The sequence below is a fragment of the Artibeus jamaicensis genome, unplaced genomic scaffold (genome assembly GCF_021234435.1).
Source record: "Artibeus jamaicensis isolate MK-2021 breed Jamaican fruit bat unplaced genomic scaffold, CSHL_Jam_final contig_410, whole genome shotgun sequence".
NCBI lineage: Eukaryota > Metazoa > Chordata > Mammalia > Chiroptera > Phyllostomidae > Artibeus > Artibeus jamaicensis.
Window position 1 is genome coordinate 1,355,066 of NW_026521820.1, and position 22,188 is coordinate 1,377,253.

At 40.1% G+C, this 22,188-nt stretch overlaps 1 protein-coding gene across 1 annotated transcript in view; it reads right to left on the reverse strand.

Moving 5' to 3' along the window:
* The window catches only part of FARP1 (FERM, ARH/RhoGEF and pleckstrin domain protein 1), a 373,615-nt gene that overhangs the window by 48,147 nt on the left and 303,280 nt on the right, over window positions 1–22,188 (reverse strand). The window contains exons 14-16 of the mRNA XM_053665353.1: window positions 16,126–16,313; window positions 14,662–14,751; window positions 12,963–13,096 (exon numbers count right to left, since the gene is read on the reverse strand). Coding sequence (XP_053521328.1) covers window positions 12,963–13,096; window positions 14,662–14,751; window positions 16,126–16,313 — 412 coding nt within the window. The remainder of the gene's footprint in view (window positions 1–12,962; window positions 13,097–14,661; window positions 14,752–16,125; window positions 16,314–22,188) is intronic.

Here is a 22,188-nt window from a genome sequence, read left to right on the forward strand (position 1 = left end):
ATACAGTAGCTATTCGCCACATGTGGCTAATAAGCCCTTGAAATGTTGCTCATGTTACCAAGAAAATGAATTTTTATTTAAACTTAAATTATGTTAAATTTAAATTGCTATAAGTGGCTAGTGGCTACTACATTGGAAAGAACAGTGTTTGGTGTTCTTGTTTATCACTTACATTATTTTCCATTTGTAAAGTATCTCAAAATCTTTGAGGAAGATGAGGCATAAAAGGATTAAAAACCACAACAAAAATGAGCCCTAATAAGAATTGTGATGCAGTTTATAAATGAAAAATAATTCATTTGTCAAGCAAGCAAACATCATCCTGAGTTCTAATCTAAACTAAGTGGCTCAGGGATGGTTTTCCCCAGAGGAATCCATAGTCTTGGCCGTGGGGTGAGGCATGAACATAAGGAACTGACATTCCAGGTGAAAAGTGATCAGTGGGTAACCGATCACAGGAATTCAGAGGAGAGGTGGAGATTGGAGGTAGGAGAGGGGAGGGAGGAATCATAGCTTATGAACTGGGCTAACTCAGTTTTTCAGGTAGAAAAATCAATGTGCTTAATTGGCTTTGTCAGATTAAGGAGAGACTTGGGATTCAAGTCACACAGGGTTGTAACCCTGATTCCTTGCTCATGACTGAAATTATGGCTACTGGGACATTGGGATTGTTTATATCCTATAAGACAGTGGGACAGGTCACATAAGAATGTTCCATGAGAAAAGGCACGGCAGCTGATTTTATGCTAAAAGAAGTAAAGAAAGTTTTCATTGTCCCTTATAAATATACTATGGTAACATAGGAGACCTCCACACTGTGGCAGTAATTATCACCCTGGGAAATAATGACAAGGGATTCTCCACAGTCAATCCACCTTTACAAATATTTTGATCTTGGGTAATAACAAAATAATACAGAAACCAGATTCTTTCCTTATTGTGGATATGGAAAGAGAACAGAGAGCAGTTTATAGAGAACAACTTTAGGGGACCAAAGCTTTTGTATCAAATAAACTATCTGCACGGGCAAAGCCAGCACTATCCCATAGTCACCACTGGCAACCTTATAAGAGTATGCTGCTGGGTCCTACCTGTCCTTCCGAGGGAGAGAGAGATGAAGCCGAGTGGTGGTGTTGACTCTCAGGATTGAGGGAAGAGGTGGGATGTGTGTGTACACACATGTAGAACACGGTATGTGCTTGGATCTAGTTCGATACCTGCCTCAACCACAAGTGAACACTGCCCCTTTGACATAGAATGTTATGAGAAACTGCTTCTGTTTTAAGGCGCAGCTACCTTTCTGGGGAGTGGAGGAGACTGGGTGGGGGTGACTACATAGGAGACTTCAGGGGCCTGTAAGAACAGCAGTATCCCAGCCTGCCCTGCTTACAGGAACCTCAGGGTGCATGTAGCAAGCTCCTTGAAAACAGGCTGTCCCACCATAGAGCTCCTTTCTAGCATTTCCCATATTGATCCTAATTCAAATGTAGACCTGAGAAGGCATGGGTTTTAACATCAAAGGTTTCCCCTCAGCGGAAAAAGTGCAACATCTCACCAACTAGGATGATTGCCCCAAATGCCCACTTACTAGGTCAGTTTTGAAAGGTAAAAAGGCCGTTTCACTTCCCATCTGTGGAGTATAAAGCCCTGCAACCTCTTGGACTGTTGAGCAATAAAACGGTAACAAAAGATGGAAAGAACTTCTACTGAGGAAAAGATAAAAAGTAAAATGTGAGCATCATAAGGCCTACACTCAGATGGAAAAGGCACCTGGTAAACCCCACCCACCCCCAACAGAGTTTGAATCAATAAGCTGGGAAAAGCTGAACTCTCCCCTCAGTGTAAGGATGGTTTTAGCTTTAAATGGAGGCCCCCAGTTCAACTTACCTTATTAAGGCCCAACTGCCAATGCTGACTAGGGCAGAATGAAAATGGTTCAATGAACAAGTACACTGCCTCCTGAGGTCCACCTACCACTGTCCTGAGCTTTAAATGAGTTCTTTCAGGGCAGCACTTGGTTGGTGCCCCACACAGTCACTGCACTGTTCAGGCACTCTGGTGTAAGGCACTGTGTTGAAGTCTCTAGCTATATATTATAAATATATATAATTTATTGTCTTAATCATTTTAAGTGTATAGCTCAGTGACATTAAGCACATTCACATTGTTATGCATCCACCACCAACAACTATCTCCAGAACATTTCCATCTTCCCAAACTAAAACTTCATATACCTTGAAAAGTAACTCCCCCTTTCCCTCCCCAGCCCCTGGCAATTACCATTTTATTTTCTATCTCTACGAATTGAACTACTCTAGGAACTTCATATAGCTGGAATCATACAATATTTGTCCTTTGATGACTGGCTTATTCCACTTAATTTAATGTTCTCAAGGTTCATCCATGTTGTGGCCTGTGTCAGAATGTCCTGTTTTTGTAAAGCTGAATATTTTAGTGCGTGCTATCGCACATTTTTTAAATCCACTCACATGGATTAAACAACACAGGGGCAGGTGTGTTTACTGAGCTGAGGTTCAGACTAATCATTTACGAAAACTTCCTGGTAATATTTCTCCCCTGTAATTTCCCACTGTTGATGGAAGTATATGACAACCCAATATAGGACTGCAAAAGAAAAGCATAGTGGCTATAATTTAAGTATGAAATTTTGGGAATTTTAGGTGTATAATAAACTTCAGATTTCTTTCCCCTAATTAATAATTTAACATACTACCGAATAAAGTCTGGAGTTTAGTTTACAGTAATGTACCAACTCTGGTTTCTTAGTTTTGATGAATGTGCATGATGATGTTAAAGACTGACATTAGTAGAAGAGTAGAGGTGGGGGTGTGCAGAAACTACTGCCCTTGAAACTTTTCTCTAAGTCTAAAATTATTTCAAAATAAAAAGTTTATTTTTAAAAATGATCAGCTTTCCCCCTTTCTATGTGTGGGTCAAAAGACTGAGCCCTTTACGAACACTGTCTCACTTAGTTCATGTAAGAGCTGTAAGAGGTGGAAGCTGCATTCCACATTTTATAAATGAGGAAATGAAACTCTGCAAGGGGCATGGACAGCAAGACACAGACCTCAGGTGGTGGCATGACAGTTGAATGTGAATCACAAACATCCCAACCTGCATGAGCCGACCCACGTTTCTCATGTCATAGTACAAATACATACAGGATCCGGCATAAATAATGCCCTCCCCCTTTTTATTATAAACTCTTTTATTACAAAATTATAAGCATGTAATTCTGTAACATAATAATATCACACTCAAGTACACCATTTGACATTTTAGGTGAAATGTTCAAATTAAAAGTATACATTATTATACCCATAGTATTACCCTACCAATCACACTCAAGCAGGAGTTACTTCCGCTGGACCCTGTGTGTGTGTGTATGCACACATATATGCACACACTCTTATATAGAATTTGTCAGTCAGTAACTCAGTGTGAACTCCTTTGTTGGTTAACTTCCCTATGTCCATTCTTCTCACTGAATATATTCACTCACAGGTAGCCTCTTCTGTGCAGGCATTAATGGTACACATGTCCTCCAAGGCAGAACTGGTGACACTCTGTGCCCACACTGGACATGGCACACATATCTATGAGAGGGCCTGGTCCCCCTACCTCTACGTGCCTGCCTCCTCCTCTGACAATGCAAGTCCCAGTGGGCAAAGCCTAATGCTCTCGCATTCACTCACCCACCCACTCATGCATTCATTCATTGTTTGAAGAAGAAACAAGAGTTGTAACCAAAATGCAAATTAAGGAATCAGAATCTCAGGTTTGTCTGGGGCACTCCACACTAGTTGTTTACAGCAAAGGTATTAATCACAATTATCTTGAGAAGCACTCTAAGAAAACAAATTTCTGGATCACCCCAATGTTTTGATTCAGAAGGGCTGGATGGCACCTGGAAATCTGTATTTTTCCAAAACTCCCCTGTCCCCCAGTCCCAGGTGATTCTGATGCACTGCAAGGTTTGGAGTTTCACCCAATAAATAGCTTCTGGAAATAGTCAACCTCTGCTTAAGAAACCTCAAGGTAGAGAAGCTTATTACCTCATAAGGCAGCTTTCCATTGCTAAGATGTACTTTGTGTTAGGAAATCCTTTTCTATAGTCAACATAACGTGCCTCTTTGGAAAGTCAATCCTTTGTTTAAATTTTGTCCTCTGGTACAACCAGAAAGACATGTACTCCCTTTTTCATACCATCGACCTGAAGCGAGTCATCATATTTTTTAAAAAAGTTCTCTCTTCTAAACCAAATGCAAAACTCAGAATTGGGTTGTGCATTCTGAAGGACCTCTAAACCTTGATGTTTCTAGCAGCAATTGTTTCCCATGGTCTAGTCTCTTTCTAATGTGGTAGTCTAGGGCAAAGGTCCTTGACCTTGGCTACACATTGGAGTCATCTGGGAAGCTTCAGTAACCACTGATGCTTAGGTCTTACCTTCCAGAGATTCTGATATAACTGTTTTTGAGTTCTGCCTGGATAGCTAGGTTCTTTAGTTTTCCATCTGATTTTAATGAGAAGTCAATATTGATAGCTACAGATACAGACAATGGTTTATCTCCATGTTATTCTATGAGCTCATACTAAACTCATTCACATTCAGGCTTTTTTCCCTGAATCCCTGTCTAGCTAGGTCTTCTTCATTATGCACTTGAAGAATTGGTTAGTTGAACTTAATGGCAGACTTTTACATTTATTCCTGATAAACATCATCAATTTGGTCTGGGTCCACTGTTCCAAGGCTACTGAAGGTCATGTTAATTGAGCTACTTCTATACTCTGCTTTCTCTGGCTTTGAATCTTTTATATGATTTCTGGTATCTTCATGTAAAACGTGCATAAAATTATAAATCTTTAAAATATACTATACTGAAAATTCTTTGAGAAAGAAATGACAGCAGCTGTTTTTTAAGTAATTGGATATTCTTTCATAGATAAGGTCCAGATGCTGAAGATTTATGGTTGTGGATAAATTGAAGGATATGGCATTTATTCCTAGAATGAAATACAACTCTCCAAAGTTCTCTCTAATGGCAAGAGCTAGCTAAAGCTACTGCTCTGGGCAGCCAAGTATGTCAATTGATGACATATCCTATGTGTGACCTTCCTAACATTACTTAAATCAACTGCCATGTGTGCTAAATCTGATATAGTGACCCCAGCTCAAGATGCTTTGAGCCTACAGTGTACACAGGTATGTATATACCCTAAGCTCTCTCTGTCCTCAAATCTATGGTCAGTGACCTTGTGTTTCAACCCACAGGTCATTCATTCTTACAGGTGTTTCTGCAGCTTATGTGCTGCCTTTTATCTTCAATAATGATGATGTTAAGATGGTGACAATTTGTATTAAATATGATAACTTATCCTGCTGGGTTGGAAAAGTTAAAAATACGCTCGTTCGAGGTCTAAATAAAAGTGGTCATTAATTCTTTTTTTTAGTTTATGCATTTTATTTTTAATTTTTAATATATTTTATTGATTATGCCATTACAGTTCTATTTCCCCCTTCATTCCCCTCCACCCTGCACACCCCTCCCCCACCATTCCCCCCTTTAGTTCATGAACACGTGTCTCAGGTTCTTTAGATTCTATATTTCCCCTACTATTCTTGCCCCCCCATCTACTTTCTACCTACTGTCTATGCTACTTATTTTCTGTACCTTCTCCCCCCTTCTCTTCCTCCCACTCCCCTGTTGCTAACCCTCCATGTGATCTTCATTTCTATGGTTCCCTCCTGATCTAGCTGTCCTCTTAGTTTGCTTTTTGTTTTAGGTGTGGTTGTTAATAACTGTGAGTTTGCTGTCCTTTCACTGTTCATATTTTTTATCTTCTTTTTCTTAGGTAAATCCCTTTAATATTTCATATAATAAGGGCTTGGTGATGATGAACTCCTTGAATTTGACCTTATCTGAGAAGCACTTTATCTGTCCTTCCACTGTAAATGAAAGCTTTGCTGGATAGAGCAATCTTGGTTGTAGGTCTTTGGATTTAATGATTTGGAATACTTCTTTCCAGCCCCTTCTTGCCTGTAAGGTCTTTTTTGAGAAATCAGCTGACACTCTGATGGGAATCCCTTTGTAGGTGACTGTCCTCTTATCTCTTGCTGCTTCTAGAATTCTCTCCTTCATTTTAATCTTGGCTAATGTAATTATGATGTGCCTTGGTGTGTTCCTTCTTGGGCCCAACTTCTTTGGGACTCTCTGAGCTTCCTGGATTTCCTGGAAGTCTATTGCCTTTGCCAGATTGGGAAGGTTCTCTTTTATTATTTGTTCAAATAAGTTTTCCACTTGTGGGTGTTCCTCTTCCCCTCTGGTACCCCTATAATTTGGATGTTGGAATGTTTAAATTTGTCCTGGAGGTTCCTAAGCCTCTCCTCATTTTTTTGAATTCTTGTTTCTTCATATTTTTCTGTTTGGTCATTTTTTCTCCCTTCTGGTCCACTCCCTTGATTTGAGTCCCAGTTTCCTTTCCATCACTATTGCTTTCCTGTGCATTTCTGTTCATTTCAATTAGTTTAGCCTTCATATGTTCCTCTAATTTGTGGCTAAAATCAACCAGTTCTGTGAGCATCCTGATCACCAGTGTTTTGAACTGTGCATCTGAAAGTTTGGCTATTTCTTGGTCGCTTACAGTTATTGGCTCTGGGGGTTTGAGTTCTTTTTGAGCCATGTTTTGGTCTGTTCGAGCCTATTACCTATGAGGAGGGGAGCCTTAGGTGTTCACCAGGGCGGGGCCACCCAGGTCTCTGGTTTGTAATGCTATATGTGGGGGCGGGGTCAGAGAGGGAGCAATGTCAGTCCCTCCCACTGCTGGGGCCTGCACAGTCTGTCTCACTGCTTGCCCCTTTGCTGGTTTATCTGCTCACGAACGTGTGACCGTGGTCAGCCTGCCGCCTTGTGCCTTCACTGGGTCTGCCCATTGCTATCCCACACCTGGGATCTGCCCTCAGCTGCACGCCTGGGTTGGGGGATCTTTCCTGCCCAACCCTGCTTCGCTGCTGGCTCCACCCCTCTTACTGGTGTGGCTGAACGGTTCGTTGTTGTTGGACTTCCATATAGTTCGATTTTCTGTGGTTTGGCTGCGTTTTTTGTTGCTAAAACTTTATTGTTTTTAAACTTGGTTGAGGGAGAAGGCACAGTGTTTCCACCTACACCTCCATCTTGGCGGAAGTCCTCAAAAGTGTTCATTAATTTTTATAGTATTAATAAAATATTGCTTTCCAATGTCAAGGAAGTAGCATTGGCTCTGACTATGAAGCCATTGATAACCCTGAGAGCCCTTTTGCTCTGATGAAGCTTGCGCCTCTGTGGTTTGCATGCCAGCCTCTGGACTCACAGTGTCTCCATTTCCCTGTTCTCCTGAGGTTGACAGGATGTAGAGGTAGGGGAAGGAAATACCATGCCAAGGTGTGGAATCTGCTGCTAGTACTTGAATGGGAGCACACCTGGTGGTGAAGAGAGCCTAGTGAGCAGGCTGGGAGTGACCATAGTTTGTGCGTTTCCTGCAGAATGTTCTGGAATATCTTGCCCTGTTGCTGAGCTGTATCACCTCCTCTAAGGTAGACTCAGTTGGGGAGGAGTCTGGCACCCAGCTCCAGGCAGAGTTGGTGAGAAATTTATCCTAATTTAAATAAGCAGGGGCAACTGTTGGTGTTTCAGAACATGAGCAGAGAACCCAGCTTTCCCATGCAGGCAGTGGGGCTGCAGCTAGAAGATGCCCCTGAGTATCTCCTAAAGGCCCTTAGGCCCTTCCAGCATCCTATCTTCTGTGTGGTGTGGTGCTAGCCCCGGTGCATTTCTATGGCAACCTCAGTGATTTTTTTTATTTGCAAATTTTAATTTTATTTCTTTTCAGTTAGAGTTGACATTCCATATTACTTTGAACCTTAATGATTATGAAGGAACACTGTCAGTTTAATGAATATATGCTCAAATGAAGATCTGCTTTGGAAGAAAAGGATCACAGGAGCATGTAGCAAGGCTGCTAATTAACAGAGAAACCATTTTTGGATGGAGATCACACATTCGTTAAATAGAATACCTCAATTTGTTTGTTTTGGAGAGAAATAATACTTTTCAGTTTATTTATTTACCTAATTATCTAAAAGCAAATATCAAAGGCTGGTGCCTATATTTGGGGCAAAGGGTCAGTATAATGTTTTTCAATGTTTTTTTAATCAGCTATTTTGTATTTAAAGTGAAAACTGTAAATGTTTAAAATAAATAATTTCTTTTTTAAAAAAGGCTGCTCTGAGTCTATGGGAACATTAAAACTGTATTAACATATATCTCACTGGCCAGAAAACAAACTGTTAATTGATTTCTCTAGAGTTGTATAGTCTTTGACTCCATTATGGAAACATCATTCAATTTTGTAGGAATGATGAAGCAACATGGCAGAACACAACTGGAAGTTTCCAGGTAAACAAACTCAGGAAGGTAAAAAAAAGATTTTGTAGATTGTTTTTTAATTTTGAAAAGTAGTATTTCTCTTATATTCACAGTACCAACCTAGAATAAGACTCTGAAGTAGCATTTTCACTCTCTCCCCATGTTTAGTGAGGCTCCTCAGTACCTATTATTTCTCGATCCTGGCTGTACTGTCTTTCCTGGGGCATGTAGGTCAAGCTTCCCATCTTTCAATCTCAGGATAGAGAAGTGCACAAAATTATCTCCAGATATAAAGAACAAACAAACCTGGATGCCTGAGCACATTTGTTTCACAGCACAGGGGAGCAGCTCTGCTAACCTGTTAAGCTGAAGCTTGAATCCCATGATCTGACATCACCTGGAGCAAGACGACCTCATCCCAGCTTCATCAGATCCTATAGTCACTAATGCCCCAGAGACAAATTTCAACCAAGTTTCATCTGCAGTGAGGACACAGCATAAACTGGGTTCCATTTCTGCCAAAACCATGGTAGAACCATTCTCCTACTTTTATCCTGGCATTTTTAAAAGTGTGTTTAGTAAACAATCAACTCCCCATATGTCTACATATAATATTTGTCTTCATAAACCCTATAAAATTTTTTCTCAAAAAGGTTCTATTTTAGCTAAGGATATATCAGAGATTTTGTATTCCACAGCAGTCTTCCCTAATTTTTTGTGCCACAATCTTCCCTTAGATTAATGTTTACTTGGCTTAGTAAAACTGATGTAATATTATTTTTAACCAATCTGCTATTCATGGACATTTAGGTCATTTCTTATCTTTCATTTTATTTTTTCAGATTTCTTTTTTATTCTTGTATTATTATTTATTGATTATTGCATTATTTTCTTTCTTTTTTTAAAGTGTGTTTTATTGATTATGCTTTTACAGTTGGCCCAATTTTTTTCCCTTTGCTGCCCTCTGCTTGGTACCTCCCTTCACTCCAGCAATGTCCTCCCCCTCTTAGTTCATGTACATGAGTAGTGTGTATAAGTTAACTCTTTGGCTTTTCCCTTTCCTATAATATTCTTAACATCCCTGTCTGTATTGTTCCTCCCAATTATGCTTCTTGGTCCCTGCTTCTTGGTCATTTCTCCCATTCTCCTGCTTCCTCCTCCCAGCTGATAACCCTCCAAATGATCCCCCATACCTATGATTCTGTTCCTGCTCTGGTTGTTTGCTTAGTTTGTTTTTATTTTTTAGACTCAGTTGTTGGTAGTTGTGAGTTTGTTGTCTTTTTATGTTCATTATTTTGATCTTCTTTTTCTTAAACAAGTCCCTTTAATATTTCAGTAATGATGGCTTGGTGATGATGAATTCCTTTAGCCTTACCACATCTGGGAAGCACTTTATCTGCCCTTCCATTCTAAATGATGGCTTTGCTAGATACAGTAATCTTGGATGTAGGTCCCTGCTTTTCATGACTTTGAATACTTCTTGCCAGCCCCGTCTTGCCTGCTAAGTTTCTTTCGAGAAATCAGCTGACAGTCTTATGGGAATTCCTTTGTAGGTAACTCTCCACTTTTCTCTTGCTGTTTTTTTTTTTAAGATTTTATTTATTTATCTTTAGAGGGGAAGGGAAGGAGAGAGGGAGAGAAACATCAATGTATGGTTGCCTTTCATGCATCCCCTGCTGGGAATTGGCCTGCAGGGAACTGGTCTGCAACCCAGGCATGTGCCCTGACTGGGAATCGAACCGCGATTGTCTGGTTCGCAGGCCCGTGCTCAATCCACTGAGCTACACCAGCCAGGGCTATCTCTTGCTGTTTTTAATATACTCTCTTTATCTTTAACCTTTGGCATTTTAATTATGATGTGTCTTAGTGTGGTTCTCTTTGGGTCCAACTTGATTGAGACTGTGTTTCCTGGACTTGTATATCTACTTCCTTTGCCAAATTAGGGAAGTTTTCTTGCATTATTTTTTCAAGTAGATTTCCAATTTCTTGCTCTTTCTCTTCTCCTTCTGGCACCCCTATGGTGTGAATACTGGACCTCTTAAAGTTGTCCCAGAGGCTGCTTATATTATCCTTATTTTTGGATTCTTCTTTCTTTTTGTTGTTCTGCATGGTTGTTTTTTGCTTCTTTATGTTTTTATGTTTGCTTCTTTATGTTTTTTGCTTCTTTTGTTTCAAAACATTGACTTGATTCTGTTTCATCCAGTCTACTGTTGTTTCCCTGTAACTAGTTCTTTATTTGATTTAGTGAATCCTTTGTTCCTGACTCGACCTTTTTTATGGTGCTGAGGTCCTCATTAAGTTCCTTAAGCATCCTTATAAACAGTGTTTTGAACTCTGCATCTGCTAGATTGCTTACCTCCATTTCGTTTAGCTCCTTTTCTAGAGTTTTGATCTGTTCTTTCATTTGGGCCATGTCTCCTCATTTTGGCAGCCTCCTCACATTTGTTTCTATGTATTAGGTAGAGCTTCTTTGACTGTGTCTTGGTAGCGCGGCCTAATGGAGTAGGTGTTGTGTAGGGTCCAGTGGCACAGCCCCTTATCACCCAAGCTGGGTACTCAAGGTGCATACTTTGTGTGGGCTGAGTACACCCTCCTCTTGTAGTTGAGACTTGTTGTTGGCACTTGTTGTTGGCAGATCAATGGGAGGGATTTGCCCAGGCCAGTAAGTTGCAAGGATTGGCTGTGACCACTTACCACCAACCTCCGCCCTCTGTGGAAGATCAGCTATGAAGGGGCAGGGTGGTGGTGCTCTGACATAGTCTATAGCTATCCACTAGTTGCACTGGCCCTGAGGTTTCCTAGGTGGTACAGACCAAGGTCAGCTCCCACCTGTGTTTTCCCTGGGGCCACCCTGCCTGAGTTATACAGCAATCTGAGATGGCTGCTACTTGTGCTGGGCTTAGAGATTCGCAGGTGAAGCCTAGCTGTGAATCTAGGCTGGCCTCTGCTGGTGCTGGGCCTGGGGCTCACTGAGGCCAGCTGTTGCTTGTTTGGTAGGATTTAGGAAGTTGTGAAGCATGAATCAAGACCTGCCATTCATATGGAAAAGCAGCATAGGTAGCCAGTGAGTTGGGTGGTATAGGGTGTCTGGCTTCAAAGCAGGTCAAACAGTGTTAACCTGGTTGATGGAGTCTCAAATATAGCATGAGCCTACTGGCTCCATATCTCTGTGTGATGAGATCTCAGAAAAGGGACAAAGTCCTCTGCTAAGCCCAATGCCAGACACTTAAGTCTCTCCCAGCATGTGTCTAGTGCCCTTCAAGCTGCCATTGGGGCTGCTGGAGCTCAGAGGGAGTGAGTCTAAGTAGGTGAGTCTGGGTGTGGGTTCTTTAAGAAGAACTGTTTAGGGATCCAGCAGTTTCTTCCACCAACTCAATCCCTGCTGGTTTTTGCAGCCAGAAGTTGTGGAGATTTATCTTCCTGCCACTGGAACCCTGGTCAGGAGAGCCTGGTGTGGGGCTGGGCCTGCTCACTCCTTATATATCCCTCCTGAATTTTTATCCACCACATGTGGGTGAGAGACCAGCCTGTTCTGTATCTGCACCCCTCCTCCCAGTCTCGATGGATGTGGTTTCTTTAATTCCGTACCTGTCAGACTTCCATTCAACTTGATTTCTGATGGTTCTGAGTGATGGCTGTTCTATATTTTAGTTGTAATTTTGATATTGGTGCGCAAAGAGGCAAGCCATGTCTACCTATACCGCCATATTGACCAGAAGCTCAGATTTCTGCATTTCTAATCTTTTAATCCTGCCATAAATATCTTTGTCGTATGTCATTTCACATATTAGAATATATCTTTAAGATAAACTCCTAGGAGTGGGATTCAAGGTGAGAGAGCATGTGTGAGGTGTTCACAGCACTCTGTATTTTACAAAGCACTTTTAAATACTGTGAAATGTAATACAGAAGACTCCATCATGAGACATACAAATACTTAACAAATGACTATAAAGCAAACACCATGCCCTGGCTGGTGTGGCTCGGTGGATTGGTCACGGGCCTGTGAACCAAAGAATGGCAGTTCGATTCCCAGTCAGGGCACATGCCTGGGTTGCAGGCCAGTTCCTGGCAGGGGAGGCATGAGAGGCAACCATACATTGATCTTTCTCTCCCTCTCTCCTTACCTTCCCCTCTGAAGATAAATAAATAAAGTCTTTAAAAAAAAAAAAGCAAGCACCAGTGAAATCTTACCAACACCTTTCAAGCCTCTCATATGCAGAGGGACTTACCTAACCCATATTGTTCTCCCAGAAGTAACTACTACCTTTATTTTGTGACATTCATTTAATTATCATACAAAAACATGCATCTTGAAGAACTGTAAACCAAAGGGAAGAAATTCAGGATGAGATCTAACTACATGTGCAATCTAACTGAACATCATTTTCAGGTTGGCTTGTCTTAAGACAGTTTCTTGCTCTTATCTTTTCTCATGACTGCTGCTTATAAGGACCAACATAAAAATAACATTGGAAATAGAATGAGGAGAGAGAGAAGTGGAGGTGAAATATAATTATTAAACATAACTGTACTTACCACAGGGCTAGTCGTTGCTCAATTTCCTTGAGAAAATTTGTATGAAATTTGTGCAAAGGTTCAAAATTTGGGAATATGATACTTTTCAATGTTTCAGGCATGGAGTCCTCTTTGCTCACTGTACTCTGAAACCACTGGGAATAAAAAGAGCACACTGTTAGTTAGAAGCGTAAAGGTAAATGGTGAGTGTTTGCAGTTCTTCAAAAGCATGCTGCAGCCAATTATTCCTGAGGACAACGGGCTTTACTACCGGGTTTGTAGTATTTCTGGAGCATCAGAGGCTTTCAGGCCTCTCTGCTTGTGGCTTCTTTCATCAGATAGGGTGAGAAGCACCAATCTCTTTCTTACTGCTTCCTGAGATTGGTTACCAAAAATTGCTGAAGTCAGAACAAATCTCTGAAATGAACAGGTCCTTAAATCAAATCCTCCATTCTGGCCAAGTCACTGAGTGATCACTAGTTTATAGCACTGAACACTCCCTGGCTAAGTACTTTAGGAACTTTTATTTCTGCTCCTCTGTTAAAATGCTGAGCACTAAGGTGGCTGAAACAGAGATAAAGCTGCTACCTTTTCACAGTGCCAGTCATGCTGCTGAGGTAAGGCAGGGCTGGGTACCAGGATGTTTATTGAACATTTGCCCAAGGCCAGTCACCATACATGACATCCAGGAGGCACACAAACCTAGTGATTTCGCTGACCTCCAAAGGGCCAGTTCTTTCCCAGAAATTGGGGGTCATAAAGACTTTCACAATGCTTTAAGTTTGTTTCTAAGGCTAAGCAGAGCTCATTTAAAATAATAAAAGATAGTCGTCTGGCAGATTTTGCTAACATAGCTCAATTTATTATGAAAGATAAAAGGAGGCTTCTATTCCCTCTGAGCTCTCCTTTAGGCAAAAATAAGTACCACATTTTTTGGACTGTAAGACACGCCAGACCATAAGACACACCTAGGTTTTAGAGGAGAAAAATAGGAAAAAAATTTTGAAGCAAAAAATGTGGTAAAATATTTAATAACATAAATAACATAGGCCCCCCTGCCCCACAGCAAGCCAGGAATGCTACATTTGGACTAAAAGACATACTCCCTTTCCTTCCAAATTGGTGGGGGGTGGGGGGAGTGCATCTTATAGTCCAAAAATATGGCAACTCTATTTGACAATGGGAAACAAAATGTTCAGCATTGGTGCACTCAGATAGTAAAGTGTTCCATTTTAAATTTTTTGTAAGTTATGTTTTTCCTTTTTTTAAGACTTTATTTTTAGAGGAAGGGGAAGGAAGGGAGAAAGGGAGGGAGAGAAACATTGATGTGTGGTTGTTTCTTTCAGGTCCCCAACTGGGGACCTGGCCAGCAACCCAGGCATGTGCCCTGACTGGGAATCAAACCAGCAATCCTTTGGTTCACAGGCCAGTGCTCACTCCACTGAGCCACACCAGCCAGGGCTGTTTAGTTTTAATTTTATCCACTTTTAAAACATCCTGCCTCTACATTTAAAAAAATCACAATTTAAAAATTTTTTATAGAGCACATTCCAAATTACATATACTATTACTACCTTAATTTCTATAAACCAGGACCAAACTCCTGTTAATTGAATTCAGAGAATCCAACTTTTAATTAGATCCAGCTTCTCTCCTAAAGCTGAGTATTAGTTGAGATAAATTATGTAATTTAATGCTTTAGTGGAAATGTTACACATACTGAAGTGATGACTTCAAGATCCTTCAGATATGTCCTCTCAGTGGTGGATACTTCCTTAGCGATGAAGTACGCTTTGTCAGTTGGGAATCTCTGCAAAGTCCATAAAAAGAAATGAGACATAATTTTTCAGTATGAGTCTCTGAGAGTATCTTGATTACAAGAAAATGGTACATCTTTTGTTAGCTGAAATCAAGTCTAATTGAACTCTTATTTATTCTTTTTTGTATGAGGTACTATGTACGAGAAGAGAATAAATTTCCACGATGAGAAAACAGTCTAGGAGAATTTCCTTCCAAGCAAATATTATCCTCAGTGAAAGGTCTCAAATGAGTATGTTAGCCACCACTGAGGACTATTCATTCAAAATTGGGCATCTGAAAATCTAATTCATTAGTAAAACATCAGAGTGATGCAGTCTTCAAGGAAATAAGTGAAACAGAAACCATTAGCAGCCTTTGTCCCAGGTGCCGGGCTGGTGGTGTTAGTGTTCAGGAAACAGAAGTCACATTGTTTGTGGGACTACGAAGGGTGACTTATAGAAACAGATGAGGGTGGTGGTGATACCAGTGTGACTCAATTCTTTGGCGCCCATTGTTTAGGTAAGCAGGCAGAACCACTTTAGATCAGGCCAGTTATTTTTATTTGTTTTTATTGATTTGAGAGAGAGAGAGAAAGGAAAGGAGAAAGAAGGGGAGAGAGCGGGGGAGAAATAATTGATTTGTTGTTCCATCTATTGATGCATTCATTAGTTGATTCTTCAATGCATCCTGTTCAGAGATCGAACCTGCAACCTTAGCATAGCGAGATGACACTCTAACCAACTGAACTACCCAGTCAGGGCCTGTTTTCTCTTTAAACAATAAGTAAAAGGAACTTGGTGCTAGCTATCTTGCTTCCCAGAAGAGTCCACCCAATTCCACTTCTGGGGATATACAAGGAAGCACTGAAAGCAGAGACTTGAATAGATACTTATACACCCATGTTCCTAGCAGCACTATCTGCAATATCCAAAAGGAGGAAACAACCCATGAATGGACAAACAAAATGTGGTATATCCATACAATAGAGTATAATTCAACCTTAGAAACAAAGAAAATTGTGACACATACTACAACATGGATGAATCTTGAGCATATTCTGCTGAGTGAAATAGACCAATTGGAAAGGGATAAGTAGTTTAGGATTCACTTACGTGAGTTATCTAGAGTAGTCAAATTCACAGAGACAGAAAGTAGAATGGTGGTTTCCAGGGGCTGGGTTGGGGGAAAGGGAATGGAATTATTGTTTAACGGGTATGGAGTTACAAAGCTCTGGAAATAAATAGTGATGATGGTTATATGATGTAAATGTACTTAATGCCACTGAACTGTACCTTTAGAAGTGGCTAAATGGCAGATTTTATGTTATGTTTATTACTACAATTAAAACAAAGAATAACATGCTGTTGTGCATGAGTCCCCGTACCTTTCTGCGGCCCTCCTCCTCGTCATCAGTCCGTGGGCATGGCTGGTCATTCAGGAGTGGGCTGACCAATGGGGAGGCCTGCTTGGTGTCTGGGCTCAGGTTGGGAGACAAGATCAAGTTGGCAGGCACAGCTCCTCCCTGAGAGTTGACAGACAGCTCTGAAAGGTGAGGGCTACCAGTCAGGGAGCCTGTTTGGGGATGAGAAGTTAAAAAAAAAGGTAATTCTTCTAGGACCTGATTTCTGCTTACAATTTTCACCTTTTTAAATGTTTAGAATCTTGACAACTCTGTGGCAAATGATACGCTTCATTATTTTCTAGTTTTTTCTCCTAAGTTGCAACTGCCTTAATAATAAAGATACTATAGTATGAGTAATTCAATGGAGTCTCAGTTATGTGATTAATGATAAGGCAGAGCACTCTGCTTAGAGAATAATTACAAGTTAAAAGAATAGTGTATTTCCAAATAGAATCTTCATCTAACTACTGCCTTCCTTAGTTTCTAAGAATTCCTTAAGAAAGACACACTGTCTATATTACTGCGAGACATGGGAAATGACCAGAAAATAGAGCTACACTAATAGGGAACTAAATGACTGCTACACTGAGGACAGACTACATCGTGTAACAACATGCCGCAGCTAAAGAAAGCTAAAGCAGCTAACTCCCCATTGGACAAAAAGCAGAAGCAAACTTGTTATACCTGGTGATGTCACTCCATGTCTCTCTCACTGTTTGGGACAGAAATACTAGCATCACATTTACATGCAAAGATGATCATTTAAAAATACAAAGCTGGAGGTCATTACATCACCCCAAGTTCCCTTTATGAGTCAAAAAGTGACAGGTAATTAATTATTCCTCTGAAAAGGATACCATATTAAATAACATAGAAATGTATAATTGCCCATTATGAGTCAGCCTAAAGGAGACGATGTGTGCATGAAACTCTTTACCTACAGAATTTTGCAAATATCAATACATCAAACTATGGAAGCTAAACAGGATATTTCAAATATACCCTTAACCTAAGTGTTTTTACCTAATATAGATTTACTAGAACTAGTATCAGGGTAAACAAAGTTAAAGCAGCCTTTAGTCCTGTCTGTTACCATTATAAGGAAAGACAATGTAAATATTTTCTCCATTTTCCAATATACAGTTTCAGCTCATTGCTATTCCACACACTATCAAGGATCTTGGAGGAAAAGACGAAGTGCCATTCTCTTGACATCTATCCTCTCCCTCTAGATTGTCATGTCTGTTTTGAAATTATAAGATAGGGCAGCCTAGAATAACATAGGGCAGTAAACTTGATCCCAGTATGAATGAAGAAACCACCACCAGCCCCCACTCAGTCCCAGGTGGATTAGCTAGTTGTGTCATGAACACATGGGTGAAAAAGCTATCACACCCAGAAAAAACAATGGAAAGCATGCATCCTGCCCACTGATTATTGGTTAGTACAATGATCTTTGAAGAACAAAGTTAAAAGATGTGAGGAAAAGGCAGAATCACGAAGTCCATATTTAAAAATCCCTCCATTTAAATCCTGACATTTAAATATACAATTACTGAAATGAAGTTCTGTTGTTAGACAAAGACCCAGTTGCCCCACACACCACCAGCCCCAGTGAAATCCAGAGAAAAAAAGCCAGAAATTGCTTCACAAATGTCAATTTTATTGACACTAGTGCACAACTGAATACAATAAATTCAGAAGAACTGAAACTCAAGAAATAGAAATAGTGACAACAATTAGAACTGCAATTGTTTCAAGGTACTACACTATTCTTTTTTAAAAAAATCACAAAAATGTTACTACTACAAATAAGAATTAGAAAAAACAAATTCTGGCAGTCTGGAGATCAAAACATTTCATGCCTTTGTGACTTGCTGTTTGAGAGTCCCTTTTTATTTGTCCATCATTATCTGATAAAATTTGGGAGCTTACCTTCAGCTCTCACACTGTGCATGAGATCAGGTGAGGCAGTTATAAGTGAGAATGTGTTGGGCCTTGATTTTGTAGGGACATGGAATAGAAAAAGCATTCGCTTCGTCATTTAAAGAGTTGAAGCCAAGAATAAAAAAGCAGTTAAAAGGCTAGCTTGAAAGAGGAATGGGGGTTGGGGTGGGTAAACAGGACCAATTAGCCCTGGACAACATCCACCATCGGTAAAAGAACCAACTGCCACATAGTGAGGGAGAAAACAAGGGTCAACACACTCAAGTACACCCACTTCTCCCCACCTAAGGTCAAAAGCTGTTGCCCTTGTGCATTCCCCCAGGGACACTTCTATTTAGTAGACTGAGCAGGCAAAAAGAATGAGCAAACAGACTAGGTTTACACTCTGACAAGAAGATAGGACCCATTTCAAAGACAGCCACCTAGAAGAATCCCTACTGGACCATATCAGAGACAGGATTCAGAAAATGGCACAGTAATGTGAAAGTAAACTTCACAACAACCTGTGTTCCTAGGTAGAGTAGGAGACTGCCCCAGGTCAGGCACAGGTTGTTGGGTAAAAGCCTCATTCACTCATGTAGCCTAAAGATATATATGTAACCACTGACTTTCCATGTGTGATACATAGTGTTGGAGGATGATCAAATCAGGGTGGCCCATTTCTATTTCCAGAGTGGCTACTTCAACTGGTTTGTTGGGACCTAAGAAAGACCAGGCAATGGGTGTATTTACACTGCTAGAACAATAAATAATAAATACGAAGCATCCTGTTCTAGAAATCTATCAGTAATTCTAAGAAAGGGAAAGGTCCAAAACTCTGAAGTTCACATTTGCTCATTTGAGCTGCATCCATGGAGAAATGCCCTCTTCTACCCTTGCAAAATAAACTACTCAAGACTTTGAAAATGTATAGGTGACAGGGCCCAAACAAAAACATTTAGCTTATTTACCATTCAGTAGTCAATGAAATAGTCTGACTAGGGTACTTAGTAGAATTTAACAGCTTAATGAGTAATTAAAATTCTCTTCTGACTTTCAGTCAGTGTGTGATAATGGTCTATACAAACTGGTGCTCATGTTGGGCCCGCCTTTGGGTAAGAGTGAAGAGCTGAGTCTTAAAAGAAAGTCAGCAACTAAGGTGACAATTACTAGAACTACATGTAACCAATTATCACTGAAATAGTCCATCTTACAAAAAGAGCTAGACAAAATGAGGCTGCTTTACTCAGCCTGTTGAAATCTTTTCAGCCTGGGACCTGGTTTGAAGGCACATCATTGCCACTCAATGAACTTACTAATGCCTGGGTATTGTCTTTTTTCCCCCCCTGTGACAACTTGAAAGAAAAAAATTTCTTTTAGCAAGGGAGTCTGGGTAAATAATTTGGGGGTCCTTTTGAGAAAGCACCTGGGTATTAAGGCAATAGATGAAAGAAGTTTGAAGAGATTAGAAAAAGGTCAGTTACACCCTGAAAGTCTGGAAGCTTTCATTCTTTTTAAAAATTATTTTTTCTATTTCCAGAAATTACCTGGTATTTTTTTAGGCATTCACTTATATTTTCAGTTAATAACTATTAAATCCTCCACCTCTTCCAGATGATTCCTCCCCTGCTCCACGTCCTCCTCCCTGTCATTCATCTGTATCGAGAGGACTGAGTTTAAGGCAACCCCTGCCTCCATCATGGATGGGAAATATCTTCACTAATATTGCTCTCAAGGGAGGCATTTCTGCTAATCACTTTTTAAAATCTTTGATCAGCTTTTCATCAGTGGCACATACACAGTGGGAACATAATCTATGACCAATAAGCCAAATACCTCCTGCCTGTATTCCTTTCTAGGATACAGCACAAGCTGCCCAGGAACTATACAATGCCTCTGACTATATTAAAGGCTGAAAAGCAAATTCATACAAGTGTGGGAAAAGAGATTTTCTTGTACCTATTCATTATTTTAAATTGGGCAATAATTTGATAATCTTCATTTTTTAAAACTGAAATGTGTTAGTTTTCCTGTTAAGAAAACTAGAAACATGACAATAATTTAAAAATAGTAATCCACAGATTTGTTAAACATTATTTAAATATGTAAGAATGAGAATACTTAAGAAAATGAGAATATTGATCATTTTCTTAAGTCTTCTTTTAAAAATTTTAAAAAGTACTATTCTTTAAAAAAAAAAAATCAATGCTGCCCTGACTGGTGTGGCTCAGTGAGCTGGGCACCCTCCCACTAACTGAAAGGTCGCTGGTTTGATTCTGGTGGGGGTGCACGCATGGGCTGTAGGTCAGGTCTCTAGTTGGGGGGCGTGCGGGAGGCACGTGATTAATGTTTCTTTCCTTCTCTTCTTCTCTTCCCCCCTCTCTAAAAATACATAAAATCTTTTTTAAAAAGAAAGATTAAAAAAAGTATACTATTCTTCAATATTCCCTCAAATAAATAACTTCATTTGGCATGCTTCTCGATTGCACCCATCTATCATGATTTGTTTCCTGTTACTTGGTCCTAGAATATAGGAGATTCTTTATCCCTATATACCCAGAACATGTTCCAAAGGCACATACAGGAAATCCATTACAGGGGTAGGTTTTCGTCTTTTTTTTTAAGTATCTTTTTAAATTCATAGCCTCCCTCTAGAAGAAAATACAATGAACTCTCTGTGAAGACTGTCTGCATTTGAAAGCCACTTATCAAAAAAAAAAAAAAGTCAGTATTGTGTTGCATAATGAATGGGTCATCTCTAGAACTGGCAGTTTCACTCTGATAACTTAGCTGGATCCCACCCCAATGGAATATGCAAAAAAAAAAGCTGACAGTTTTATTGAAATTACAAGATTCCACAAGAAAAACTAGATTATAGGATTACCAATCAAAGTGGTGGTGTCCTCTTCCTGATAACTTAGGCTGTTGAAGGTAATGTATATATGCTTCTTAGACCAATTCCTTTAAGAAAAGTTTTACAAGCAGCTAAATATCAACTTTACCATTCATCATCAAGCAATTCGGAAGTGCAATAGTGATGCTACTTGCAGAGAAATAAAGAGAAAAAATGCCACCAATGGAAAATGATAGTGAATGCACTAGCTTGTTCTGACTTATGGGGAAAGATAAAGGATAATTTCCTTTGTTTGAACATGGTGATGGCAGTGTTTGGGTTGGGGCACACAGTGCTTCATACAAATAAAAAATACCAACTTGCACTCAGGCCAATGCTTCAGCCATCAGTGGGAAAGAACAGTTACAATCGACAGTCTTTACGGTAAGATACCTGTTAGGACAAGTAAAAGCCTCTTCAGTTTAGATTAACAAGAAACATTAATATCATGCATACACCGTTACATGAGTTTGGCCTTCCATGCTTAAACAATCACCAGGCTCATTGTTATTAGAGAAGCTGGCAACCTTTCTAGTGGTGTAAATCCATGCTTTATTGAGATACTGCACCCTTCAGCCATGGAGAGATGAAACCAGAGAGCATCTGTGAGAGCCTACATTTTAGGTATGTATCACAACTAAAAACAGCTTATTTGGCCATGTGTGGCCAAGTGGGGCTGAGCTAGGTGAGGTCTTCTCTACACTAACTTCCACACCCCTCCAAAGCAAAAATACACAACTAAATTTTGTTATAGATATAAACTATGTAAAATTCTCCATCCCCCCTGAATAGACGTTCCCATTCAGAGTCCTCTGGTTAGTTGTCTGAGCTCCCCTTTGTAAGCTATTGTCACAGATGCTCTCTGTTTTTCTTGGATGCTCTCCCCCAGCCACAGTGATTCTGCTCACTTGCAAAGACTGCCCTCCCCCGCTACCCCATGCACACAGTACAAAGTTTAGGCTTATTAGAAGATGAAATGAGAAAAGTGAAGTCTTCTATTCACTTTATTTCCCCACCCTTAGTGAAATATGGCACCACCCAGTGTTAAAGCTTGCTGTTCAGTGAATAGGATCACTGTACTCTGGAGGAAACAGGTATTCCAAGTACAAATTGGTATTCAGCATTGAAAAAAAAAGACATCAGACGGTGCTCCAACAATGTAGAGAACAGAAGGTATACCATGCTTTGAGTATAAAGACAGAACATTGGGGAAAAAGCTTTTTCCT